Consider the following 27,791-nt stretch of genomic DNA (forward strand, 5'->3'; position numbering starts at 1 on the left):
TTTTGATGACGTCACTTCCGGGTGATGGCATTTTGGTGCGTGCACGAATGTCCCCCACCGGGGGATGAAGAGGACTTGGCAACCCTAACGTCACCGCGTGAGTCGGTAACGACCCAGTGCTTGCACAGGGGACTACCTTCACCCTTACCTTTTCTCAGGTCAAGGTGTGAGGCAAACAGAGGAATGGCCCTATGGAGAAATGTCGTTTTGGCTAGTCTTTTACTGGGAGTTGGCTGGAGGAGTCCATTAAACTCTGGACGCAGGCTTTGGGGCCTAGTCTCCTCCTGCTCCCCGCTCCCCTCCTGTCTGGAAGCAGCAATTCTGAGGAGGCCTCCTAGAGAGGCAGGAAGTCTTTCAGGCTGATCTCCCAGAAGGCTGCAGGAGGGTAGACCCGTTCCTGGGCGGGAACTGGGTTTGATATTAGAGATTTTGGGCGGGAAGCCTTCAGTTTAAGTTCAGTCTTGGAGTTCAGTCAGTTCAGTTGAGTTGGTGAGTCTGTCTGTTCTGGAAGGTACGGTCAGGGCAAGTATTAGAATATGGAGAGAAGGAGCCTTCCCCCCCCTCCACTATGATTTGTTGCTTCTGTTCACTTTAAAAAAAAAATGCCTGTAAACAGTTATATAATGTAAATAAATATTTGTTAAACTCTTGAGTCCCTGTGCGCCACATAGTTTCCCCAACCGCCTTAGACCACGCTACTGCAAGAGGGGAGTCCAGGAAAAGGGGAAGGCATGCAGTTGGCAAGGGTGCCAATCCTCCAGGGGTCTCCCAAAGAAGGACTTTGGTCTCTGTGTTAACCAGGTAGCTGGGCTGGCAGAGGACCTTGAGGCCAGACCTCAGAACTGGAGTCCTGTTCCTCTCAGTCTAGGAACCCCAAAACTGAGCAGGTGGTGGCAGCGCGCCCAAGAGGCAGGAGGAAGATTAGCTCCCTCCAGGAGCTGGCAACCCAAGAGGGAGTTGACGGGACTGGGTCTGAAGGTCGAATCGGGCCGGTTCCGTCACAGGCCCTTTCAGAATTCCTGGCTAATCTCCCATGCGGGTGAGTGGGCGGGTGGGAGCTTTCGTCTGGCCCTGCTTCAGGGGGCTGAGGGACTGGGAATGGCATCACTGTGGACAGAGGTTGTTTTGTATTAAAATAGGTGGTGGAGCTCATTAGCATAACTCATTAGCATATGCCGCCGCCCCCCCAGGCAAAAGCAACCCTACTGATGCAAGAAAGGAGAGCCCTGGGCGAGCGAGGCCTGCTTGGGCTGGCTAGAGATCCAGCCAGGCCAAGCAGGCCTCGCTCACCTGGGGCTCTCCTGGGCCACCCCCCCATCCCAGTCAAAAGGCCAGCAAGCCACCCGCCGCCCAAAATCACATAAGAAGTGGCTTCTCCGGGGGTTAATGAGGGCTGCTGGGGGTGTGGCAAAGCCCCTGGTGGCTGGCTGGCTGCCCCTTCTCCTAATCCAGGGATTGTTATGCAGCCGCACCTACTATTCCAGGGGTCCTCAAACTACGGCCCGCGGGCCAGATGCGGCCCGCTGAGGACGTTTATGCGGCCCACCGGGTTATGGCAAAATCAGACTGGAAGTGACGTTTGACCTAAACTCACGTTAGCAATGCACACTTCCGGCACTGGGCTGAGGCGGCGGAGACAGAGTGTGAGGCGATACCGAGGTGAGGTGAGTTCCCAGGCTGGGGTGTGTGGTGTGGGGAAGGGAGAGAGATGCAGAAGACGGAGAACTGACGGCCCGCGGCCTTGTACAGTAACGGCAGCCACCACAACAGTCCGGCCCTCCAACAGTCTGAGGGACAGTGAACCGGCCCCCTATTTAAAAAGTTTGAGGACCCCTGTACTATTCAGTGGACAAGGCAGGTAGGTGGGGAGGAGGAGGGGGAACCCTCGGAAAGGTTCAGGAGCTGGGCTCCTGTGAGCTCGTGCTGCATTGAAGACCTGACGGTGGAAATCTGAACCTGGGATTCCTAAGACTGAGTTTGGGCTCTGACTGTACTACAGCTAGGATTGCCAGATCCCAGGTGGGGACTACAGAGTTCCCACATTTACAGCTATTCTCCAAATGACAGATACCAGTTCCCCTGCAGAAAAAAAATGGCATTGAAGTCCCTCCCCAATCCCCACCTTCCCTTGGCCCCACACCTTCCCACCCCGCCTCAAATGTCCAGGATTTCCCCAACCCGTAGCCGGCAACTCTTAACTACCACGCTGTCTTTCTTTTACTATAAGTTGCATCCCAGAACATTGCTGGGTTGCAACCTAGAAACTCGGATGCAGTATTGTGTCGTCGCTGTAACGGTTAGGATGTCTGGCTGGAATCCAGGAGACTCGAGTTCAAATTCCTGCCAGGAAGCTTTCTGGGTGAACTTGAGCCCGTCACGCACTTTCAGCCTAGCTTACCTCCCCGAGGATGTTTGTGAGGGTAAAACGGTGGGGAGGGGAATGTCGCATTCTGGTTTGGGTCCTCTCTGTTCAGGAGAAAAATGGGAAAGTAAGCAAAGTAAATAAAATCCTGTATCAGGGAGAGAGACAGAAGTTGCGCCTTCTCTTTCACCAGTACGTCTGTTCTTTTTTTTTTTTACAAAAAATAAAGCAGAAAGGTAGCCTTCCAGTTCCTGTGTATTTGCGTGTTTAAGCAAATGGCATTCATAGTGGGGTGGGACTGAGCCAAAGAGAGAACAGGAAAAACAGCCATACGGATGCTCCATTTTGGCTTTGAATGCCACTACATGGAGAAATGGGATTGGATAAAAATCTTATGGGATTGGATAAAAATATGGAGCAGAGGTCCATCAGTGGCTGTTAGCCACATTATGTATGTATATATATGTGTGTGTATGTGTGTGTGTGTGTGTGTATACACACATATATATTGGCCACTGTGCGAGACAGAGTGTTGGACTGGGTGGGCCATTGGCCTGATCCAGCATGGCTTCTCTTATGTTCTTATGTGACACAGAGTGTTGGACTGGAGGGGCCATTGGCCGGATCTAACATGCCTTCTCTTCTGTTCTTATGTGACAGAGAGTGTTGGACTGAATGGGCCATTGACTGGATCCAACGTGTCTTCTCTTCTGTTCTTATGTGACACAGAGTGTTGGACTGGATGGGCTATTGGTCTGATCCAACATGGCTTCTCTTCTGTTCTTATGTGACACAGAGTGTTGGACAGGATGGGCCATTGGCTTGATCCAACATGGCTTCTCTTATGTTCTTATGTGACACAGAGTGTTGGACTGGATGGGCTATTGGTCTGATCCAACATGGCTTCTCTTCTGTTCTTATGTGACACAGAGTGTTGGACAGGATGGGCCATTGGCCTGATCCAACATGGCTTCTCTTATGTTCTTATGTGACACAGAGTGTTGGACTGGAGGGGCCATTGGCCTGATCCAACATGGCTTCTCTTATGTTCTTATGCTCTTAAATGTCACCATATTTATTTTTGTTATTTATATCTCACCTTTTTCCCTAACGGGGGCTCAAAGTAGCTTACATCGTTCTCCTCTCCTCTGTTCTCCTCTTCCTCCTCTCTATGTGTGACTGGCCCAAAGTCACTCAGTGAGTTTCCATGGCAGACTGGCATTTGAACCTGGGTCTCCCATATCCCAGTCGGACCACTATACCATGCTGGCCCGTATGGAAGCAGCCCTTGAGCGAAATAATAATAATATAATAAATTTTTATTTATATCCCGCCCTCCCCGCCTAGGCAGGCTCAGGGCGGCTTACAAGACATGGTACATATACCATGATATAACAATAAAATACAATTAATACAATAAAATACAGTTAAAATACAAATTCATGAATTTAAGTTAAATAAATAATTTAAAACCGGTGTAAATGGGGAGAAGAAGAAGAAGAAGACTGCAGATTTATACCCCGCCCTTCTCCCTGAATCAGAGACTCAGAGCGGCTCACAATCTCCTCTATCTTCTCCCCCCACAACAGACACCCTGTGAGGTAGGGGCAGATTTATACCCCGCCCTTCTCCCTGAATCAGAGACTCAGAGCGGCTCACAATCTCCTCTATCTTCTCCCCCCACAACAGACACCCTGTGAGGTGGGGGCAGATTTATACCCCGCCCTTCTCCCTGAATCAGAGACTCAGAGCGGGTCACAATCTCCTCTATCTTCTCCCCCCACAACAGACACCCTGTGAGGTGGGGGCAGATTTATACCCCGTCCTTCTCTCTGAATCAGAGTCTCAGAGCGGCTTACAATCGCCCATGTCTTCTCTCCCCCCCCCCCACCAGAACAGCCACCCTGTGAGGTGGGTGGGGCTGAGAGGGCTCTCACAGCAGCTGCCCTTTCAAGGACAACCCCTGCCAGAGCTGCGGCTGACCCAAGGCTGTTCCAGCAGGTGCAAGTGGAGGAGTGGGGAATCAAACCCCATTGTCCTAGATAAGAATCCACACACCTAACCACTACGCCACATTGGCTCTCAACTGGAGGGGCCATGGCTCAGTGGTAGAGCAACTGCTTGGAATGCAGAAGGTCCCTGGTTCAATCCATGGCATCTCCGGTTAATGTACCAGGCAGGAGGTGCTGGGAAAGACCTCAGCCTGAGACCCTGGAGAGCTGCTGCCAGTCTGAGTAGACAATATTGACCTTGATGAACCAAGGGTCTGATTCAGTAGAAGGCAGCTCCATGTGTTCATATCAGAAAAAAGAGCCTTACCTGCTTAAACTGACATTTTTAAAAGATGTGGGGTTTTTTTTTAAATAAAGGAAGTGTCTATATATAAATAAGTGCCCTGCCTCCTCATCGTTCAAAGAGGTTTACCCAACAAACAGTTTCCAGACTAAAAGCAGACTCCAAAAATGGTGTTATAAGATCAACCTTATAATTAGAAGCCTGGCTAAAAGGAATGGTGTTATCCTGGCGCCTAAAACAGAGTTGTGTTTGTGTGTTGGGTGAACCTCAAGGGGGGGGGCATTCTGCAGCTGAGGTGCCATTACTGAAAAGGCCCTGTCTCCGTTCACCACCTGCCTCACCTCTGAAGGTGGGGCCACAGACGGGAGAGTTTGTGAAGGAAGAGCTTGGTTGAGCAGTATGGGAAGTAGTGGTCCTTCGGATGCCCTAAACCAGTGGTCCCCAACCTTTTTGGCAACAGGGACCGGTTTTGTGGAAGACAATTTTTCCACAGGCCGAGGTGGGGGGATGGTTTTGGGATGATACAATTGTGTACTTTATTTCTAAAGTGTTTGGTGTGGTGGTTAAGTGCGCGGACTCTTATCTGAGAGAAGAAGAAGAAGATATTGGAACTGGGTTTGATTTTCCTCTCCTCCACTTGCAGCTGCTGGAATGGCCTTGGGTTAGCCATAGCTCTCGCAGAGTTGTCCTTGAAAGGGCAGCTTCTGGGAGAGCTCTCTCAGCCCCACCCACCTCACAGGATGTCTGTTGTGGGGAGAGAAGATACAGGAGATTGTAAGCAGCTCTGAGTCTCTGATTCAGAGAGAAGGGTGCGGTATAAATCTGCAATTCTTCTTCTTCTTCTTCCCCACTCCTCCACTTGCAGCTGCTGGAGTGGCCTTGGGTTAGCCATAGCTCTGGCAGAGTTGTCTTTGAAAGGGCAGCTGCTGTGAGAGCCCTCTCAGCCCCACCCACCTCACAGGGTGTCTGTTGTGGGGGAAGAAGGTAAAGGAGATTGTGAGCCGCTCTGAGACTCTGGAATTCGTTGTGGAGGGCAGAATATAAATCCAATAACGTCGTCTTCTCCTTTATATTATTATTATTATCATTATTACTACGTTGTAATATGTAATGAAATAATTATACAACTCATGGTCCTGTTGCTAACAGGCCATGGACCGGTACCAGTCCACAGCCCTAAACTGTCTAATGAATGGTTTCAATCCTGTGGGTTTTGTTCTGCTAACAACGCTTTCCTTCTGAGGAATGTAGCTGCTGCCGCAGTGATCTGATGGTATAAGGAAGCTTCATGCCTTTTTATTGTTTCTGGCTGCGGGTTTGCATCGAGCAGTGAATCTGGTTCTCCCTTTGTGGTTACTGTGAGTTCTTTAAGAGAGCCTTGAACTTTCCCCAGGCAACATTCATCAGCGCTCGGGGATGGTGCAGGGAAAACAAAAGTAGCTGTTTTTAGAGCACGACGAATCTAGTTCTTTTTTTTTTAGCGAGAGAGGAAAAAATTGGAGTAATTCCAGCTTAGAACAGTGACTCCTTTGTAGCAGTGTAACTGAGTTGCATCTGCGTGGCTTCTCTTTGTAAGCCAGTTTGCAGCCAAGCACAGCGGGTATCCGTTGTCCGCACACCCCTTTCTACGTTGCCGGTTCCCTTTGCCAGTTTGTTGGGGCTAAACGAGAGCCACCTTGGTTTAGTGGTTAAAAGCCAGCCTGGATAACTGGGCTGGATTCCCCACTCCTCCTGCACGTGAAGCCACCTGGGTGATCTTGGGTCAGTCACAGTTTTCTCAGAGCTCCCTCAGCCCTGCCAGCCTCACGGGGTGTCTGTTGTGGGGTGTCTGTCGCGGTCTGGATGGGCCAAGCGGGCAGCCGTGTTGGTCTGAAGCAGTAGAACAAAGTAGGAGTCAAGGGCACCTTTAAGACCAACAAAATTTTATTCGGAACGTAAGCTTTCGTGTGCTCCGTGCACGCTTCATCAGACGAGGAATCCGGTACAGTGGGCAGAACTACACAGAGCCTGGTAGGCAGTGGTTTAGAATGCAAAATGGTACCAATTTAAGATCCAATGACAGAATATAGGGGAGGGACGGTGGCTCAGTGGTAGAGCATCGGCTTGGGAAGCAGAAGGTCCCAGGTTCAATCCCTGGCATCTCCAAAAAAGGGTCCAGGCAATTAGGCGTGAAAAACCTCAGCTTGAGACCCTGGAGAGCCGCTGCCAGTCTGAGAAGATAATACTGACTTTGATGGACCACAGGTCTGATTCAGTATAAGGCAGCTTCATATGTTCAATAGTAAAATTAACAAATTGAGCAAACCTTTTATCTGGGTGGCATGAGCGTGAGAAAGCAATAAAACAGTAATATCTCAAAATGAGAGAACGTCTGTTAATGACTATATTGTATAAGGGCCAAAAAGAGGGCATTTCTTTCTCAGACGTTTTTCCCATCCAACTAATTTACCTTTTTTTTTTTTAAGCTTTTAAAATGCAAATTTAATCAAATGAAAGCGCTGATGGAATGTGAAGTGCGTAGTCCATTTTATACGACGTTAGCCTGCATAGTTAGGACACCCTGTTCCATTAAAAAAAGAAAAAAATTACACATATTACATTTTTGTTCCATCTCTCCTTGTACTATTGTAATTGTTTATTTATTTAAAACTTTGAAATGTGGCCTTTAACCCAAACAGGGTCGCTGAGGCGATGGGCATGAAACTGTGAGAACAATTCAAGTTATAAAAGTAATTCAAGAAAAACACATAAATAAACATAGGGTTGCCAAGTCCAATCCCAGAAATATCTGGGACTTTGGGGGTGGAGCCAGGAGACTTTGGGGGTGGAGCCAGGAGACACTGGGGTGGAGCTGGGAGGGGGGAACGGCGCCGGGGAGCGCGGCGAGCCACCCCGCCCCGGAGCGGGCGCCCCTTCTCCGCCCGCCGCGGCCACCCCCCCCCCGAGATGGGCCCAGGCCGGGGCGGGGGGGGGGGGCGGCAGCGGCACGGCGGCCTCGCCCGCTCCGCCTCTGTGGTGGAATCGGAGGGGGGGTGGAGGCGGGCCGGGGGCGCGGTGAGCCGCGAGTCCAGGCCCTAAAAGGGCCCGGACTCGCGGCCCGCCACACCCCCGTCCCGCCTCCGCCCTCCCCCTCTCTGGTTTTGCCTGCGCCGCTGCCGCCTCTTGGCTGCTCCTCCGAGATGGGCCCAGTCTGGCCCAACTAATTTACCTTTTTAACAGGTAACATACATATCGTTGAACAAAACAGGAGTCAAGTGGCACCTCTAAGACCAACCCGTTTTTATTTAGAACGTAAGTTTTCGTGTGCTCTTAAGCACACTCCCATCAGACGAGGAATCCAGCTTACGTTCTCAATAAAACTTGGTTGGTCTTAAAGGTGCAACTCGACTCCTGCTTTGTTCGACTGCTTCAGACCAACACGGCTGCCCGCTGGGATCTATATACATATAGTTTGCCATTAGAAGAAAAATACATTAAAATATGATGAAGGATGGATTTAGTATACGTAATGAGATAAACAGCCAATATCCCTATTTGGAAAGCGATTGTAAGCTGCTCTGAGACTCCTTCGGGTAATGAAGAGCGGGGTAGAAAAACCAACTATTTGTCTTTGTCTTCTTCGTCTCCTCCTCCTAGCTTGCTGCTTGGGAAGCATTCTGTCTGTCTGTCGAGTTAGATCCTGCAGATTCTGCTAATTGCATCGATCCATTCAGCTAACAGTGACAATTCTGAATGGTGCAAGAAGGCCTTCTAGCTTTGGAAGAAAATTTCGAGCCATTAATGGAACGAACCTTTGTGAGCCAACCTCTTGTTTCTTCAGGGCTATCCAAATGGATGATGATGACACAGAGTGCTGGACAGGGTGGGCCACTGACTTGATCTAACATGGCTTCTCTTATGTCATTATGTCTGGGCCAGTGATGCTTGTGAGGGGCACAGTGGGAGGGCTTCTGGAGTTCTGGTCCTGCTGGTGGACCTCCTGAGGGCACCTGGTTTTTTGGGCATTGTGTGACACAGAGTGTTGGGCTGGATGGGCCATTGGCTTGATCTAACATGGCTTCTCTTATGTCGTTATGTCTGGGGCAGTGATGTCCTTTATTCTTGGTGCTTTGGGGGGCACAGTGGGAGGGCTTGTGGAGTTCTGGACCTGCTGGTGGACCTCCTGAGGGCACCTGGTTTTCTGGGCACTATGTGACACAGAGTATTGGGCTGGTTGGGCCATTGGCTTGATCTAACATGACTTCTCTTATGCCGTTATGTCTGGGGCAGTGATGTCCTTTATTCTTGGTGCTTTGGGGGGCACAGTGGGAGGGCTTGTGGAGTTCTGGACCTGCTGGTGGACCTCCTGAGGGCACCTGGTTTTCTGGGCACTGTGTGAAACAGAGTGTTGGGCTGGATGGGCCATTGGCTTGATCTAACTTGACTTCTCTTATGGGGCTGTGATGCTTGTGAGGGGCACAGTGGGAGGGCTTCTGGAGTTCTGGTCCTGCTGATGGACCTCCTGATGGCGCCTGGGCTTTGGCCACTTTGTGACACAGAGTGTTAGATTGGAGGGGCCATTGGACTGATCCAACATGGCATCTTTTATGTTCTTATGGAGCTGAACAATTACATGATCTAAAATTCCCTGACCCAAGGAACCTAAAATCTAGATTATGAGGAAACTAAATGGGGTAGGGAATGGGAGTGGAAGATTCATATGAGAAGGAGAGGTGGGGGTGAAGGGGGTAGACTAGAGTGCCCAGGGAAGGTGGATTTCTGAGGAGGAATTTTGAAGAACTTTGTGGGGTGACACTGTGTAGTCGGTGCTCTTTTGCAGACATAGTTTGAGTCCAGCGGCACCTTTAAGACCCAACAACGTTTTATTGAGATGAAGGAGATAAGAAGGTATTGGATTTCTATCCCGCCCTTCACTCTGAATCTGAGTCTCAGAGTGGCTCACAATCTCCTTTATCTTCTTCCCCCACAGCAAACACCCTGTGAGGTAGGTGGTAGGTTGAGAGAGCTCTGACAGAAGTTGCCCTTTCAAGGATTGCTGTGTGAGAGCAATGGCTGACCCAAGGCCATTCCGACAGCTGCAAGTGGAGGAGTGGGGAATCAAACCCGGTTCTCCCAAATAAGAGCCTGCACACTTAACCACTGCACCAAACCGGCTCTCAGAATGTAAGCTTTTGTGTGCTAGAAGCAGACTCCATCAGACAATGTAAGCTTTATTCAGAATGTGAACTTTCGTGTGCGTACACACTTCATCAGACAATGAAATGAGGTACAGTGAACAGAGTTACATATAGCTGGTGGGCAGTGATAAAGCACGCAAAAAGGTAGACAGGAACACCCAGCATTAACTAGCTACAGTATATAGCGTTTAACCCAGCCTAGACTAGCTAGAGATCAATTAACAGATTCTGCATTTATTGCCTGCGACACTCTCACATATGAAGCTGCCTTATACTGAATCAGACCCCCATCGGTCCATCAAAGTCAGTCTTGTCTACTCAGACTGGCAGCGGCTCTCCAGGGTCTCAAGCTGAGGTTTTTCACGCCTATTTGCCTGGACCCTTTTAGTTGGAGATGCCAGGGATTGAACCTGGGACCTTCTGCTTCCCAAGCAGATGCTCTACCGCTGAGCCACCGTCCCTCCCTTGACTGGCAGAGGCTCTCCAGGGTCTCAAGCTGAGGTTTTTCACGCCTATTTGCCTGGACCCTTTTTAATTGGAGATGCTGGGGATTGAACCTGGGACCTTCTGCTTCCCAAGCAGATGCTCTACCGCTGAGCCACTGTCCCTCCCCTGATTGGCAGAGGCTCTCCAGGGTCTCAAGCTGAGGTTTTTCACCCCTACCTGCCTGGACCCTTTTAGTTGGAGATGCCGGGGATTGAACCTGGGACCTTCTGTTTGCCAAGCAGATGCTCTACCACTGAGCCACCGTCCCTCCCTTGACTGGCAGTGGCTCTCCAGGCTCTCAAGCTGAGGTTTTTCACGCCTATTTGCCTGGACCCTTTTTAATTGGAGATGCTGGGGATTGAACCTGGGACCTTCTGCTTCCCAAGCAGATGCTCTACCACTGAGCCACTGTCCCTCCCCTGATTGGCAGAGGCTCTCCAGGGTCTCAAGCTGAGGTTTTTCACCCCTACCTGCCTGGACCCTTTTAGTTGGAGATGCCGGGGATTGAACCTGGGACCTTCTGCTTCCCAAGCAGATGCTCTACCGCTGAGCCACTGTTCCTCCCTTATCCATCACTCGCCATCACTCTTCAATTTTGGCATGTTTTATTGACTTTGCTGTTGTCCAACACAACATCTAAACCCAAACTGGTTGTTCTTTCAGTTTGTTAAGTGTACTATTTTGGCACAGATTCTGATTTGGCACTATTTTGCATGACCAACCACTATACCAGCTATATGTAGCACTTCTCACTGTACCCCATTTCATTGTCTGATACCTGCATCTGACAGCTTTCGTTATGAATGAACTTTGTGGGTCTGAAAGGTGCGACCAGACTCCGGCTTTGTTCTGTGAGTGGGACGTCGCACTCTTTGTAAGCTCCTGTGCTTCCTGCAAGACATAGACTACTCCCTCCTCTCTAAAAAACAAGCAGGAGGAAGTGTCGTGTGCGAATCCAACGCTTTCGTGCTCTTTCAGGAGAGAGCACTGGAAGTTGCTCGGGAACCTGAAGACCACCGTGGAGGGCCTGGTCTCCATCAACCATCCCAACGTCTGGTCTAAATATGGCGGCCTGGAGCGGCTCTGCAGGGACATGCACAGCATCCTCTACCACGGACTCATCCCGGACAAGGTAGGTTCCCCTTGGATGGCTTTCTTTGGAATTCGTGCGGATGCTGTTGTGGTAGGTCAGCGTCCCCAGCGTGGTGCTTGTAGGTGCGGCAGCAGCCGCCCAAACGTTTCCTGGTGTGCCCCAGGTATGTATAGGACCGGGTGAGGCTTTTGTCCAGCGAGGTTTCTCAATTAGCCTTTTGTCATGAGCCCTGACGAGGAGGAGCTGGAAGGGTTAACAGACCTGGAAGAGTTGCCAGCCAGTTCCTCAGCTGAACAAACAGCAGCTGGCCCATCAATCACTCTCCAGGCACCAGTGTTAGCTGTTGACTGATCAATCTCCTCCAAGCTCTCCTCCTCCCATCTCAAGAGTTTGAAGCAGGCTCCGGAAAGAACTTTCAGAGCGAAGACATGAGGCACGTTGATGCTTCAGATCTCTCAGCCCTGAGTTCTAGCAGAGTCACTGCCACCCAGGGAGCAGGCTGATTGAGACTCCCATATAGCTCCCACCCAAGACCTGGTAACCTTGTGGAAGCAACAAGTCTATTCTCTGGCTTGCATCCACGCTCCTTCCTGATCCTGACCTGCTTGATCTCCTTGGCAACCTGACCTTTTGGCTTTTGGACATTGACTTCAGATTCCAGTTTGTGATTTTGCTTTGGTGACTCGGCCCCTGCTTGACTTCCTGGACTTTGACCTTGGACTGGCTTTGAACTCCTGCCTGCCTGCACCCTCAGAACGTGACACCTTTGGAGATTCGGCTGTTGGTTGCAACGTGCCAGGGTGGGGGTGGGGGAGAGGGAGGTGGTGGGAGGTGAAAGGGGCCAGGCAAATAGGTGTGAAAAATCTCAGCTTGAGACCCTGCAGAGCCGCTGCCAGTCTGAGTAGACAGTACTGACTTTGATGGACCCAAGAGGGTCTGATTCAATATAAGGCGGCTTCATAGGTTCATATGTTCCTGAAACCCCTCCGCTCTTTCCCTCAAGGTGCAGTACCTCCAAAGTTTTAGGATTAGCTGCCTCGACCTGGCCGCTTTCAGAGCGGTTCAATGTGGCCAAGTGCAAAGTAATGCACATTGGGGCCAAGAATCCCAGCTACAAATACAAGTTGATGGGGTGTGAACTGGCAGAGACAGACCAAGAGAGAGATCTTGGGGTCATGGTAGATAATTCACTGAAAATGTCAAGACAGTGTGCGTTTGCAATAAAAAAGGCCAACGCCATGCTGGGAATTATTAGGAAAGGAATTGAAAACAAATCAGCCAGTATTATAATGCCCCTGTATAAATCGATGGTGCGGTCTCATTTGGAGTACTGTGTGCAGTTCTGGTCGCCGCATCTCAAAAAGGATATTACAGCATTGGAGAAAGTGCAGAGAAGGGCAACTAGAATGATTAAAGGGCTGGAGCACTTTCCCTATGAAGAAAAGTTGAAACGCTTGGGACTCTTTAGCTTGGAGAAACGTCGACTGCGGGGTGACATGATAGAGGTTTACAAGATTATGCATGGGATGGAGAAAGTAGAGAAAGAAGTACTTTTCTCCCTTTCTCACAATACAAGAACTCGTGGGCATTCGATGAAATTGCTGAGCAGCCAGGTTAAAACAGATAAAAGGAAGTCCTTCTTCACCCAAAGGGTGATTAACATGTGGAATTCACTGCCACAGGAGGTGGTGGCGGCCACAAGCATAGCCACCTTCAAGAGGGGTTTAGATAAAAATACGGTCCATCAGTGGCTATTAGCCACAGTGTGTGTGTATGTATAATTTTTTTTTTGCCACTGTGTGACACAGAGTGTTGGACTGGATGGGCCACTGGCCTGATCCAACATGGCTTCTCTTATATTCTTATGTGACACAGAGTGTTGGACTGGATGGGCCATTGGCCTGATCCAACATGGCTTCTCTTATGTTCTTAGAGCCTCCAGCTTTTTGCCCCCACCCCAGAAAGCTCCTGAGAAGTGGCAAGCCCTGCAGTGGACGGGAAAGGGCCCCCCCTCCCCCGGACTTCTTAAAATGCCTCCCTCCTGACTTTTAAAATCCTGGCGACGGCCCTGGCAGCAGCCGTCACAGTACAAAGATCTTCACTGTGGGACCGAAGGTGAGCTGCGGCAGCCATTTTGCGGCTGCACTCAGCAAGCCGTGTCAGATTCCAGAGGCATCCATAGGCTTAAAAAGGTTTGGGACCACTATTCTGGGTGCTTGGTTCAGGCACTCAAGACACCGAGCGGAAGAAAGGAGCTGCCGCCACTGTTTTTCTTTACAACCCAGCTTGAGAATTTTGAAACTCCGGAGCCCGCCCCGTCCGTTTAAAGCACCACTCACCTGCTCGGTCTTGCTTGCTTCGGCCCGTCTGAGTCTCAGCCGGTGTTGCCTCTAAGCTGAGTGAGTGTGAGCTGGCTCACAGTTTTTTAGTCTCTGGTACACACACATTTTTGTCTTAGGTGAGGCAAAATGGCCCCAGGGTAAGCTGATTTATGCAGGAGCTCACAACTTTTGATGCCAGTAGTTAACAAAGTAGAATTTTTGCTCACAAGACTCCACAGCTTGCTTGCTTGCGTGTTTGTTTGTTTGTTTGTTTATTTATTTATATTTTGATTTATATCCCGCCCTTCCCACCGAAGTGGCTCAGGGCGGCTTACAACATATAAAACTTACATAGGTTTGGCTTAAAAACAATTACATGGCAACAGTTAAAACAATAAATTGATAAAACATAGAACATAAAAACCAGCGGTCTGTCAGAATGCACTCCAGCTCCATCCAAAAATTCTCAGTGTCAATTAGTTATAGGCCAGCCGGAAGAGGACTGTCTTGCAGGCCCTGCGGAACTGCCCTAGGTCCCGCAGGGCCCTCACCTCTTCCGGCAGCTGGTTCCACCAGCTTAGAGGGGAGTATTGCTCTCAGCCCTCTGCTCATCCTTCTTCTCAGTTCCCTTAGGAAGTATCCTGCCAAAGGCATCTATGGAGCAGGCTGAGGGCAACCTAAGTTTCCTATAATGGACTTCTTGGATTTAAAATTCTGAAAGTGACGTTAAGAAACGAGATCATGCTGCTTCCGGGTGGACAGTCTGTTCCATTCCTGTAGTCGCTACGGGAAGCTTGCTGCCACAGACTTGTTACACCAGTTTGGTGTAGTGGTGAAGTGTGCGGACTCTTATCTGGGAGAACCGGGTTTGATTCCCCACTCCTCCACTTGCACCTGCTGGAATGGCCTTGGGTCAGCCAGAGCTCTCTTATCTGGGAGAACCGGGTTTGATTCCCCACTCCTCCACTTGCACCTGCTGGAATGGCCTTGGGTCAGCCATAGCTCTCTTATCTGGGAGAACCGGGTTTGATTCCCCACTCCTCCGCTTGCACCTGCTGGAATGGCCTTGGGTCAGCCATGGCTCTCGCAGGAGTTGTCCTTGAAAGGGCAGCTTCTGTTAGAGCTCTCTCAGCCCCACCTACCTCACAGAGTGTCTCTTGTGGGGGGAGAAGATATAGGAGATTGTAAGCCGCTCTGAGTCTCTGATTCAGAGAGAAGGGCGGGGTATAAATCTGCAGTCTTCTTCTTCTTCTATAACACTGCCACAGACTAGTGTTAGGGGAAGTCCCGCAAGCCCTATGAAGACTAACAGTTTGATATCGATTTGAAACAGGTCTGTTGTGTGTTACAAACCTTGATGTCTTTGTACCCAAGGGGCTGGTTTTTGGCTGTTACAGAGAATGTTTCTTCTTCATTCAGCCCAAGAGGACTGCGTATAGGTTTGGTCCCTATAAGATTATATTTCAGAAGGGTGTATTTCTGCCTGTAATGTAATAAATGTAATAATGTTTTTAAATGTAATAATGACCTTTGAAGTTTGCATGTGGGTTATGCTATATCACTATCAACATTTTTGCAAAAAAAAGAAAAACAGATTGTGTTTGCATTCTTCAAAGTTTATTTATTTTGTCAGATTTATATCCCGTCCCCTAATGGACTCAGGGGAACTAACAACAGTTAAAAACCACATGGAATATTAAAAAAACCAGAATATACAATAAAAACAATTCCATACATTTTCCAGTCATAAAAATCCAAGATGAACATCTGATTATCTGTAAACGATAGCGAATAATCTGTTTTGTAAAGCTTTTCTTCTCCAGCAAAAGATATGCTCTTGTTTTATGTGGTGGTGGCGGCTACAAGCATAGCCAGCTTCAAGAGGGGGGTTAGATAAAAATATGGAGCAGAGGTCCATCAGTGGCTATTAGACACAGTGTGTGTATATATATAAATTTTTGGCCACTGTGTGATACAGAATGTTGGACTGGATGGGCCATTGGCCTGATCCAACATGGCTTCTCTTATGTTCTTATGTTCTTATTAGCTACCTCCCCTTAACCGTTGCTTTTGTATTTTTGGCCGATTCCAAAAGCAGCATTTGGTGGCAATGAACTCCCCAAATTGAGTATCCTATTTTGAAGAAGAAGAAGAAGTGTTTTCTTTTGTTTGCCCTGAGCCAACAGCCAGTCAGTTGGAGTGGGTGAGCCCCTGTTTCAAGAGAGCCGTCCCTGTTTCTACATGCTTTCATAGACCATGATTGTAATTTCCTTTTCTCTTCCTTCCTCTTGCAGAGTGTCACATTCTTAGCCAAGTTCCCTGGCCTGGTTTCTGTTAGTTGTTGAACGACTTAAATTGCTTCCTTTTGACGTCAGATGTCCTCTGCAGTCACAACAATAAGTTATTAACTTGTCTGGATTATCTTGTCTCTGGAGCATTGTTCTTTTGAAACGATAGCGAATGGTCTGTTTTGTAAAGCTTTTCTTCTCCAACAAAAGATATGCTCTTGTTTTTATGTGGTGGTTCTAGTAGTTAACAGGCTGTAACTAGGCCTAAGAGGGTTCAGCAGCAGTCCATCACAGAGTCCAGAAACTAGATTCAGTATTTGGGGAGGAGCATAGACAGGACACCTGTTGTTCAGGTACTTTATAATTAAGATGCCTCTGGACCACACACGGGCATCTCCAGTTCCAAGGTTCTTGGGTAGCAGCTCATGAAGGAAACTTCTTTGTAGGGAAATCTTGCAGGTTTTTCCCTAGGAGGGTGTTTAACTGGAACCAGATTAAGTCCAGTTGTGCACAAGCCTCCATCCATCTATGAGCCATGAGAACACAAGTAGATAACCCTGCAGGATCAGACCAGTAGTCCATCTAGTCCAGCCTCCTGTCCCACACAGTGGCCAACCAGTTCCTCTGGAGGGCCAGCCACGGGGCAGAGAAGTCAAGACCTTCATAAGAACATCAGAAGAGTCCTGCAGGATCAGACCAGTGAGGGTCCATCTAGTCCAGCATCCTGTCCCACACAGTGGCCAACCAGTTCCTCTGGAGGGCCAGCAACAGAGCAGAGACGTCAAGACCTTCATAAGAACACCATAAGCAGCCTGCTGGATCAGACCAGTGAGGGTACATCTAGTCCAGCATTCTGTCTCACACAGTGGGCAGCCAGTTCCTCTGGAGGGCCAACAACAGGGCCGAGAGGCTGAGGCCTTCCTAAGAACATCAGAAGAGCCCTGCAGGATCAGGTCCATCTAGTCCAGCATCCTGCCCCACATAGTGGTCAAGCAGTTCTTCTGGAGGGTCAACAACAGGGCAGAGAAGCCAAGGTCTTTGTAAGAACACCAGAAGAGCCCTGCGGGATCAGACCAGTGGGGGTCCATCTAGTCCAGCTTCTTGTCTCACACAGTGGCCAGCCAGTTCTTCTGGAATGCCAACAACAGGACAGAGAGGCCAAGGCCTTCTTAAGAACATTAGAAGAGCCCTGCTGGATCAGACTAGTGGGCTATCTAGTGCAGCATCCTGTCTTACTTAGTGACCCCGCTGGTGGACCTCCTTGATGGCACCAGGTTTTTGTCCACTGTGTAACATGGAGTATTGAACTGGATGGGCCATTGACCTGATCCAACATGGCTTCTCTTATGTTCTTAGTTCCTCTAACAGAGTGAAGAGGCAGAGACCTTCCCTTGATAACACCTCCTGATTCTAAGGTTCAGAGGTTAACTGCAATACCTTTCCACTCTCTACAATGCAGAAACAGACCAGTCCCTATGATAAATGGACATAAACTAGAAACCCCAACATTCAAAAACTGGTAGAGGAAAATTTCAACCTTCCAGGACATTCAGTTGCTGAGCTAAGAGTAGCAGTTTTCTTATAAAGGAGTTTCAAGGGGAGATTAGAAAGAAAGACTGCTGAATCGCAACTGATAATGAAGCTCAAGACAATGCATCCTCCTGGACTGAATCAAGACCTAGGTTTCCTGTCTCACTACAAATGCAGATTTCTCCACACATGCTACTCCCCTGCATAGCACACCTAATCCAATCATCCCTGCTGTTGTCATTCACCCGCTATTGTCATTCAGCATCTGGAATCACTCCACTCTGCAACATATAAGAACTGATGGACTCTCTTTCTAGCTGTATCTGAGGAAGCCATGTTGGATCAAGTGAATGGCCCATCCAGTCCAACACTCTGTGTCACATAAGAACAGAAGAGAAGCCCTGTTGGATCACGCCAATGGCCCCTCCAGTCCAACACTCTGTGTCACATAAGAACATAAGAGAAGCCATGTTGGATCAGGCCAGTGGCCCCTCCAGTCCAACACTCTATGTCACATAAGAACATAAGAGAAGCCATGTTGGATCAGGCCAGTGGCCCTTCCAGTCCAACACTCTGTGTCACTTAAGAACATAAGAGAAGCCATGTTGGATCAGGCCAATGGCCCATCCAGTCCAACACTCTATGTCACATAAGAGAAGCCATGTTGGATCACGCCAATGGCTCATCCAGTCCAACACTCTGTGTCACATAAGAACATAAGAGAAGCCATGTTGGATCAGGCCAATGGCCCATCCAACACTCTATGTCACATAAGAACATAAGAGGAGCCATGTTGGATCAGGCCAGTGGCCCCTCCAGTCCAACACTCTGTGTCACATAAGAGAAACCATGTTGGATCAGGCCAATGGCTCATCCAGTCCAACACTCTGTGTCACACAGTGGCCAAAAACCCCAGGTGCTATGAGGAGGTTCATCAGTGGGGCCAGAACACCAGAAGTCCTCCCACTGTGCCCCTCCCAAGCACCCGAATACAGAGCATCACTTGCCCCAGACAGTGAGTTCCAACAATGCACTGTGGCTAATAGCCACTGATGGACCTCTGCTCCATATGTTTATCCAATCCCCTCTTGAGGCTGTCTATGCTTATAGCCGCCACCACCTCCTGTGGCAGTGAATTCCATGGTTACACCCTTTGGGTGAAGAAGTTCTTCCTTTTATCTGTTCTAATCTGACTGCTCAGCAATTTCTTTGAGTGCCCACGAGTTCTTGTATTGTGAGAAAGGGCGACATTAGCTACCTTCCAGTCCTCAGGAACGGAGGCAGATTTTCATGAAAGATTCCATATTTTTGTCAGGAGATCCACAATTTCACCTTTGAGTTCTTTCAGATGTATGCCATCTGGGTCTGGTGACTTAGCAGTTTTTAAATTGTCTATCAGTCATAGGAACTATGACTGGGAGGGGCGGTGGCTCAGTGGTAGAGCATCTGCTTGGTAAGCAGAAGGTCCCAGGTTCAACCCCCGGAATCTCCAACTAAATAGGCGTGGAAAACCTCAGCTTGAGACCCTGGAGAGCCGCTGCCTGTCTGAGTAGACAATACCGACTTAGATGGACCGAGGGTCTGATTCAGTCTAAGGCAGCTTCATATGTTCATCTAGCACTCGAGGGGGCTGGTGCTGCCAGGCCATCTCACCTGTGTGTGCTTCTTGCACAGGTGTGTTTCCGGCAGAAGGACTACTGGCAGTTTGTGAAGGACATCCGTTGGCTGAGCCCCCATGCCGCCCATCACGTGGAGAAGGTAAGGCCCCTTGTCCGAGAACGGAGACAGACGCAGGGATACAGGGTGGGGAGCTGTGAGGGAGCAGCTGGGAAGGTGGGTCGTTGTAGTCCGTCAGGCCCCATAGCAATAATGGCCCCATAGCAAACTAATTGTGAACCTCCTGATGGCACTTGGGTTTTTTTTTGGGCACTGTGTGACACAGAGTGTTGGACTGGATGGGCCATTGGCCTGATCCAACATGGCTTTTCTTAGGTTCTTAAGTTTGAGGCAGCGACATTCTGTCTTCTTGGTGCTGGTGGGGGCAACAGTGAGAGGGCTTCTGATGTCCTGGCCCCACTGGTGGACCTCCTGATGGCACCTGGTTTATTTGGCCACTGTGTGACACAGAATGTTGGACTGGATGGGCCATTAGCCTGAACCAACATGGCTTCTCTCAGGTTCTTATGTCTGAGGTAGCAACACTCTGTCTTCTTGGTGCTGGTGGGGGCAACAGTGAGAGGGCTTCTGGTGTCCTGGCCCCACTGACGGACCACCTGATGGCGCCTGGTTTTTTTGGCCACTGTGTGACACAGAGTGTTGGACTGGATGGGCCATTGGCTTGATCCAACATGGCTTCTCTTAGGTTCTTAATTCATGCAGTAGCTCACAGCTTTTAATGCCAGTATCTCACAAAGTAGAATTTTGGCTCACAAGACTCCACAACTTAGAAGGAGCATTGGGTCTCATACATCCCCCCTCCCCCCCACACACACAGCCAGGAGTCGTTTTGTAGAAAAATAGGTGGTGGAGCTCATTAGCATAACAAATTATTTATTTTTATTGACCTTCAATTTATATCCCACCCATTCCAAAAGTGGACTCAGGGCGGCTAATAGTCATAGTAAAACCAACAATCTCAGTCACAAGTTTAAAACGATAAAACATGAACAATTAACAATTTAAAAGCAAGATATTGGGTGCTATACAAAATCTTGAAGCATAGGTGGATCAGATTATATTAGAAGAAGAAGAAGAAGATGATATTGGATTTATATCCCGCCCTCTACTCCGAAGAGTCTCAGAGCGGCTCACAATCTCCTTTCCCTTCCTCCCCCACAACAGACACCCTGTGAGGTGGGTGGGGCTGAGGGGGCTCTCACAGCAGCTGCCCTTTCAAGGACAACCTCTGCCAGAGCGATGGCTGACCCAAGGCCATTCCAGCAGGTGCAAGTGGAGGAGTGGGGAATCAAACCCGGTTCTCCCAGATAAGAGTCCGCACACTTTAACCACTACACCAAACTGGCTCTCCCTGTTATAGATTTTCTATTTGTATGTTGGTGGTCCTTCTGGTGGAATTGCCCAGAAACATAGAAGTTGCAGCCTTCTTCCACTAGTTACTATAGGCCTGTTTTAAAAGTTCGGTTTTACAAGCCCTGCGGAATTGGGAGCGATCCCGCAGGGCTCTTATGGCCTCAGGGGGAGCATTCCACAGCATTGGTGCTGCCACTGAGAAGGCCCTGGCCCATGTAGAGCCTAGCCTGGCCTCCCTTGGTCCAGGGATCGAGAACAGATATTGAGTTCCTGAATGCAGTGCTCTTCGGGGAAAATATGGGGAAAGGCGGTCCTTTAGATAGACTGGTTCTCAGGCCCCAGAGCAAAAATGGCCCCAAAGCAAACTAATTTATGCAGTAGCTCGCAACTTTAACGCCAGCAGCTCACAAAGTTGAATTTTTCCTCACAAGATTCCACAGCTTAGAAGGAGCATTGGGTCTCATACATTCCCCCCCCCCCCCACACACACACAGCCAGGGGTCGTTTTGTAGAAAAATAGGTGGTGGAGCTTATTAACATAGCCCATTAGCATATGCTGCCCCCCCCCAGCCAAAAGCAATCCAATGCAAGAAAGGAGAGCCCTGGGTGAGCAAGGCCTGCTCGGGCTGGCTAGAGATCCAGCCAGGCCAAGCAGGCCTCGCTCACCTGGGGCTCTCCTTGGCTGCCCTCCCCCCCCCAATTCAAACGGCTAGCAAGCCACCCACCACCCAAAATCACCTAAGAGGTGGAGAAAGGGTGGCGCAGGCTTCTCCAGGGGTTAATGAGGGCTGCTGGGGGTGTGGCAAAGGCCCTGGTGGCTAGCTGGCTGCCAGTTTGGTGTAGTGGTTAAGTGCACGGACTCTTATCTGGGAGAACCGGGTTTGATTCCTCACTCCTCCACTTGCAGCTGCTGGCACGGCCTTCGGTCAGCCATAGCTCTCGTAGGAGTTGTCCTTGAAAGGGCAGCTGCTGTGAGAGCCCTCTCAGACCCACCCACCTCACAGGGTGTCTGTTGTGGGGGAGGAAGGTAAAGGAGATTGTGAGCCGCTCTGAGACTCTTCGGAGTGGAGGGCGGGATATAAATCCAGTATCTTCATCTACCTCATAGGGTGTCTGTTGTGGGGGAGGAAGGGAAAGGAGATTGTGAGCCGCTCTGAGACTCTTCGGAGTGGAGGGCGGGATATAAATCCAACACCTTCATCTACCTCACAGGGTGTCTGTTGTGGGGGAGGAAGGGAAAGGAGATTGTGAGCCGCTCTGAGACTCTTCGGAGTGGAGGGCGGGATATAAATCCAATGTCTTCATCTACCTCACAGGGTTTCTGTTGTGGGGCAGGAAGGGAAAGGAGATTGTGAGCCGCTCTGAGGCTCTTCGGAGTGGAGGGCGGGATATAAATCCATCCTCATCCGGGGATTGTTATACAGCTGCACCTCCTATTCAGTGGACAAGGTAGGTGGGGAGGAAGAGGGGGAGCCGTCAGAAAGGTTCAGGAGCTTTGCTCCTGTGAGCTCCTGCTGAATCTGAAGCGTGCACACAGCTGCTAGGTATCGTTCTACTGAAAACCAAACTGAAAACAGTATCTGAGGCAGTCTTGATAAGTGTTTGGTCTTCAAGGTCAGGGGAAAGGAATGCAGCGTCTCTTTCATGGAACCTCAGTGCACTCTGCTTCAGCCTTCCGGTTATGTGCGACAAACAACTCCCCCGCAAAGCCATTGCGACACATATCTATGCCAGGAAACAATAGAAAGCTACTGCCGCCGAATAGCATAAAATCATTGGCGAGAAGCCCTTGATGGGCCAAGCTGGATCAGGCCACTGGCCCCTCCAGTCCAACACCCTGTGTGATGCAACGGCCCAAGCCCAGGTGCCCTCAGGAGGTCCATCAGTGGGGCCAGAACTCTAGAAGCCTTTCCCACTGTTGCGGCTAATAGCAGCGAATGGACTTCCCCTGTTGCTTGTAGCCACCCCCCACTTTGTGCAGAAGTGAATTCCACGTGTTAATTACTCTTTGGGAGGGGGGGAGGGGGTCAGTATAAGGCAGCTTCATTTCTCTTCAATACCCGACATCTCCAGTTTGGAAGGACCAGGCTGGAGGTGATGTGAAAGACTTCTGTCTGAGATCCTGTCTCTTCCAGTCTGAGTAGACAAGACTGACCCAGATGGACTGATGCTCTGGTTTCGTATAAGCCCGTTTCATGTGTTCAGTTGCTATCGCCTCAACCTAGCCCAGGGGTGGCCACACTGTGACTCGGGAGCCACATGGGGCTCTTTCACACATATTCACACACACGAAGAGACAGTTTGGTGTAGTGGTTAAGTGGGCAGACTCTTATCTGGGAGAACCGGGTTGGATTCCCCCACTCCTCCACTTGCACCTGCTGAAATGGCCTTGGGTCAGCCATCGCTGTCGCAGGAGTTGTCCTTGAAAGGGTAGCTTCTGTCAGAGCTCTCTCAGTCCCACCTCCCACACAAAGTGTCTGTTGTGGGGGAGGAAGATATAGGAGATTGTAAGCTGCTCTGAGTCTCTGATTCAGACAGAAGGGAGGGGTATAAATTTTCCCCCTACCTCATAGGGTGTCTGTTGTGGGGGGAGAAGACAGAGGAGATTGTGAGCCGCTCTGAGTCTCTGATTCAGGGAGAAGGGCGGGGTATAAATCTGCCCTCACCTCACAGGGTGTCTGTTGTGGGGGGAGAAGATAGAGGAGATTGTGAGCCACTCTGAGTCTCTGATTCAGGGAGAAGGGCGGGGTATAAATCTGCCCCCACCTCACAGGGTGTCTGTTGTGGGGGGAGAAGATAGAGGAGATTGTAAGCTGCCCTGAGACTCTGATTCAGACAGAAGGGTGGGGTATAAATCTGCCATTCTTCTTTTTCCTCTCCAAAGCCCCCACCACCCCGAGGGCTGGCTGGCTTGGAGAAGGCATTTCTCTCTTTAAAGCACTTCTCTGAGCCGAGCCGAGCCAGCCAGAAGCTTGGAGAACGCCGTTAAAGTTGCTTTCTTTCCATCTCACTTCCCTCCCTCATCTATTTGCTTGCCTCCTTCCCTCCAGGACTCCAAACATCGGACATTCATGTCTTCCAGCTCTCAAACATCTGACGTTTATTCTGTGTGGCTCTTACGTTAAGCAAGTTCGGCCAGCCCTGATCGAGCTCCAAGTTGTCAATTTCCCCTCCTTTGCAGAGGGGAGAGCTGGAGGATAGCGACTTGTCCGCAGCATAAACCGCCTTGCCTCTCATTGGTCAGGCCAGGACATCAAGCAGCTGTCCCGCAAGTGCTTTCTGTGCAGTGTGGGAGGCGCTGTAGGCCAGAGAGGCCTGCGATCGACCCTGCTTGTCCTTGTGAGCTTGCTTCTTCCCGCCTGCCTTGTCTCAGACGCGCCCGTTTGTCTTCCAGTTCATCCACCTGCACGAGAGCAGGCAGCGCGACGCGGATGTCGTCAGCGACCGAGCCGTAGCCGAGCTCTGGCTCCAGCACAGCCTGCAGTTCCACTGCCTGTCGGCTCAGCTGAAACCCCTTCTGGGAAACAAGCAGTGCATCAAGAAATTCTATGCAGGCAAGACGGAATCGGCACCCGGGATGGCATCTCTTATGCCCAAAGGATAAGTCTGTCCGTGGCTGCTGGGAAGGGGGCTGAGAGGAACCTCCATGTTCAGATAAGCCTCTGAATCCCCAGATCCAGGAGGCGACATCAGGAGAAGGCCTCGGCCCCTTTGCCAGAGGAACTGGTTGGCCACTGTGTGAGGCAGGAGGCTGGATGGACCTTCACTGGTCTGATCCAGCAGGGCTCTTCTGATGTTCTTATGAAGGCCTCGGCCTCTAAGCCCTGTTGTTGGCCCTCCAGAGGAACTGGTTGGCCACTGTGTGAGGCAGGAGGCTGGATGGACCTTCACTGGTCTGATCCAGCAGGGCTCTTCTGATGTTCTTATGAAGGCCTCGGCCTCTCTGCCCTGTTGTTGACCCTCCAGTGGAACTGGTTGGCCACTGTGTGAGGCAGGAGGCTGGACTGGATGGACCCTTACTGGTCTGATCCAGCAGGGCTCTTCCGATGTTCTTATGAAGGCCTCGGCCTTTCTGCCCTGTTGTTGGCCCTCCAGAGGAACCGGTTGGCCACTGTGTGAGGCAGGATGCTGGACTAGATTGGCTCTCACTGGTCTGATCCAGCAGGGCTCTTCTGATGTTCTTATGAAGTCCTCGGCCTCTCTGCCCTGTTGTTGGCCCTCCAGTGGAACTGGTTGGCCACTGTGTGAGGCAGGAGGCTGGACTGGATGGACCCTCACTGGTCTGATCCAGCAGGGCTCTTCTGATGTTCTTATGAAGGCCTCGGCCTTTCTGCCCTGTTGTTGGCCCTCCAGAGGAACTAGTCGGCCACTGTGTGAGACCAGATGCTGGACTAGATGAACCATTGGTCTGATCCAGCAGGGCTCTTCTGGTGTTTTATGAAGGCCTCACTGCCCTGTTGTTGGCCCTCCAGAGGAACTAGTTGGCCACTGTGTGAGACCAGATGCTGGACTAGATGAACCAATGGTCTGATCAAGCACAGCAACTCTGATCTTATGAAGGCCTGAACCTCTTTTCCTCTGTTCTTGGCCCTCTAAAGGAACTGGTTGGCCACTGAGACAGGAGGCTGTACTAGATGGACCGTCACTGGTCTGATCCAACAGGGCTCTTCTGAAATTCTTATGAAGGCCTCGGTCTGTCTGCCCTGTTGTTCCTCTGAACAAGTTGGCCACTGTGTGAGAGACCAGATGCTGGACTAGATGGACCACCGATCTGATCCAGCACAGTTCTTCTGATGTTCTAATGAAGGTCTCGACCTCTCTGCCCTGTTGTTGGCTCTCCAGAGGAACTGGTTGTCCTCTGTGTGAGACAGGATGCTGGACTAGATGGACCACTGGTCTGATCCATCAGGGCTCTTCTGATTTTCTTATGAAGGCCTTGGTCTCTCTGCCCTGTTGTTGGCCCTCCAGAGGAACTGGTTGTCCTCTGTGTGAGACAGGATGCTGGACTAGATGAACCCTCACTGGTCTGATCCAGCAGGGCTCTTCTGATGTTCTTAGGAAGGCCTCAGCCTCTCTGCCCTGTTGTTGGCCCTCCAGAGGAACTGGGTGGCCACTGTGTGAGACAGGATGCTGGACTAGATGGACCCTCACTGGTCTGATCCAGCAGGGCTCTTCTGATGTCCTTATGAAGGCTTCAGCCTCTCTGCCCTGTTGTTGGCCCTCCAGAGGAACTGGGTGGCCACTGTGTGAGACAGAAGGCTGGACTAGATGGACCCTCCCTGGTCTGATCCAGCAGGGCTCTTCTGATGTTCCTCTAAAGGGAAGGCCTCAGCCTCTGTGCCCTGTTGTTGGCCCTCCAGAGGAACTGGGTGGCCACTGTGTGAGACAGGATGCTGGACTAGATGGACCCTCCCTGGTCTGATCCAGCAGGGCTCTTCTGATGTTCCTCTCAAGGGAAGGCCTCAGCCTCTCTGCCCTGTTGTTGGCCCTGCAGAGGAACTGGTTGGCCACTGCATGAGACAGGTTACTGGAGTAGATGGACCATTGGTCTGATCCAGCAGGACTGTTCTGATGTCCTTATGACCATAAGACAGGACACTTTTAAATTCACGTTGAGTGTTTCATATTTTGTTAGGATCTTGTGTTTGTTGTTGCAGCCTGCCTTTGGGGAAGCGTGAGGTGAGAACTGAAATAAGTGTGTGGCTTGTAGTTTAGTCCTTGGTGGTGTCCTGGCATCGTCTCTCACCACCTCTTCCTTAGTACAAAGCTCAGGGCATTGGGCTGCTGGAAAAGAAACACGGTGTGGTTGGATTCGAAACCACGAGCACCTTAGATACCGACAAGATTTCCAGAATGTGAGCTTTCGAGAGTCAGGGCTCGCTTCATCAGATAGCATTGTGTACTTTCCCATATGAACGAGGGGCCAGAAGAGAAGTAGAATGTATCAGTCTCAATGCTGAAAAGTCCCATCTCTTTCCTTCCCCCTGCCCCTTTCCTAGATTCGGCTTTTCTGCTCAGCGACGCCCACGTCACAGTCATGTTGCAGTGCTTGGAGGCTGTGGAACAGAATAACCCTCGTCTGCTCGCTCAGATCGACACCACCATGGTGAGGGAAGACTTCCTTGGTTTTGCCTCTTCTGGCATGCTTTTTCCCCTTGCGAAATACTCCCCTTGCTAGATGCTGATTCATTGTTCAGGGCTTTTTTGTAGCAGGAACTCCTTTGCATATTAGGCCACACACCCCTCATGTAGCCAATCCTCCAAGAGCTTTACAGGGCTCTTAGTACAGGGACTACTTAAGCTCTTCCTTCCTTCCTTCCTTCCTTCCTTCCTTCCTTCCTTCCTTCCTTCCTTCCTTCCTTCCTTCCTTCCTTCCTTCCTTCCTTCCTTCCTTCCTTCCTTCCTTCCTTCCTTCCTTCCTTCCTTCCTTCCTTCCTTCCTTCCTTCCTTCCTCCCTCCCTCCCTCCCTCCCTCCCTCCCTCCCTCCCTCTCTTCCTTCCTTCCTTCCTTCCTTCCTTCCTTCTCTCAAATATCTGACGTTTATTCTATGTGGCTCTTGTGTTAAGCAAGGTTAGCCACCCCTGGAAGCAAACTTGAGGATTTGGTGTTGTTTCAAACGGTAAATGAATGTGTTAGACTGGTAAGGTGATTGCTTTGTGTTGAATTATCTACCTGTATAACCTACAACTGATTTGTCTTTATAACAGGGATGGGGAACCTCCGTCCCAAGGGCCGTATGCAGCCCTCGAGGTCACTTGGTGTGGCCTCAGGGTTTGCTGGGCTGAACCGAGCCATGTGGCAGCCTCCTTGGGGCCTGGCTGGCCAGCGAGGATCGTGGGGCCCAGCTGCGCTGTACAGCAGCCTCCCCAGGGCCAGGCAGGGATCACAGGGCCCAGATGTACTGTGCGGCAGCCTCCCTGGATCCTGGCTGGCCGGCCAGAATTGCTGCAGGGCCTGAAAAAGTTACTGTCCCAGTTCAGTTTGCACTTGATTATCCCAGAGGGTGTGGCCTAATATGCTAATGAGGGTGTGACCTAATATGCTAATATTAGGGGATGTGGTCTAATATGCTACTGAGTTCCTGCTGGGCTTTTTCTACAAAAAAGCCGTGGACCTATGCATTTGCCTAGGGCGGCGGCCCGGGTGTGTGTGTGCCACAAACCAGAACCTGGTTTGTGTATGCCAGGCTCTCCCTACATGACTTCAAAT

General features: G+C 50.3%; 1 protein-coding gene across 1 annotated transcript in view; it reads left to right on the forward strand.

Moving 5' to 3' along the window:
* Window positions 1–11,281: 11,281 nt before the first annotated feature.
* RUBCN (rubicon autophagy regulator) overlaps window positions 11,282–27,791 on the forward strand; it is a 102,451-nt gene continuing 85,941 nt past the window's right edge. Inside the window, exons 1-4 of the mRNA XM_060242840.1 lie at window positions 11,282–11,452; window positions 19,227–19,310; window positions 23,977–24,136; window positions 26,582–26,688. Of these exons, the coding sequence (XP_060098823.1) occupies window positions 11,414–11,452; window positions 19,227–19,310; window positions 23,977–24,136; window positions 26,582–26,688 (390 nt within the window). The 5' untranslated portion in view covers window positions 11,282–11,413. The remainder of the gene's footprint in view (window positions 11,453–19,226; window positions 19,311–23,976; window positions 24,137–26,581; window positions 26,689–27,791) is intronic.

This window comes from Heteronotia binoei, chromosome 6 (genome assembly GCF_032191835.1).
Source record: "Heteronotia binoei isolate CCM8104 ecotype False Entrance Well chromosome 6, APGP_CSIRO_Hbin_v1, whole genome shotgun sequence".
Classification (NCBI taxonomy): Eukaryota; Metazoa; Chordata; class Lepidosauria; order Squamata; family Gekkonidae; genus Heteronotia; species Heteronotia binoei.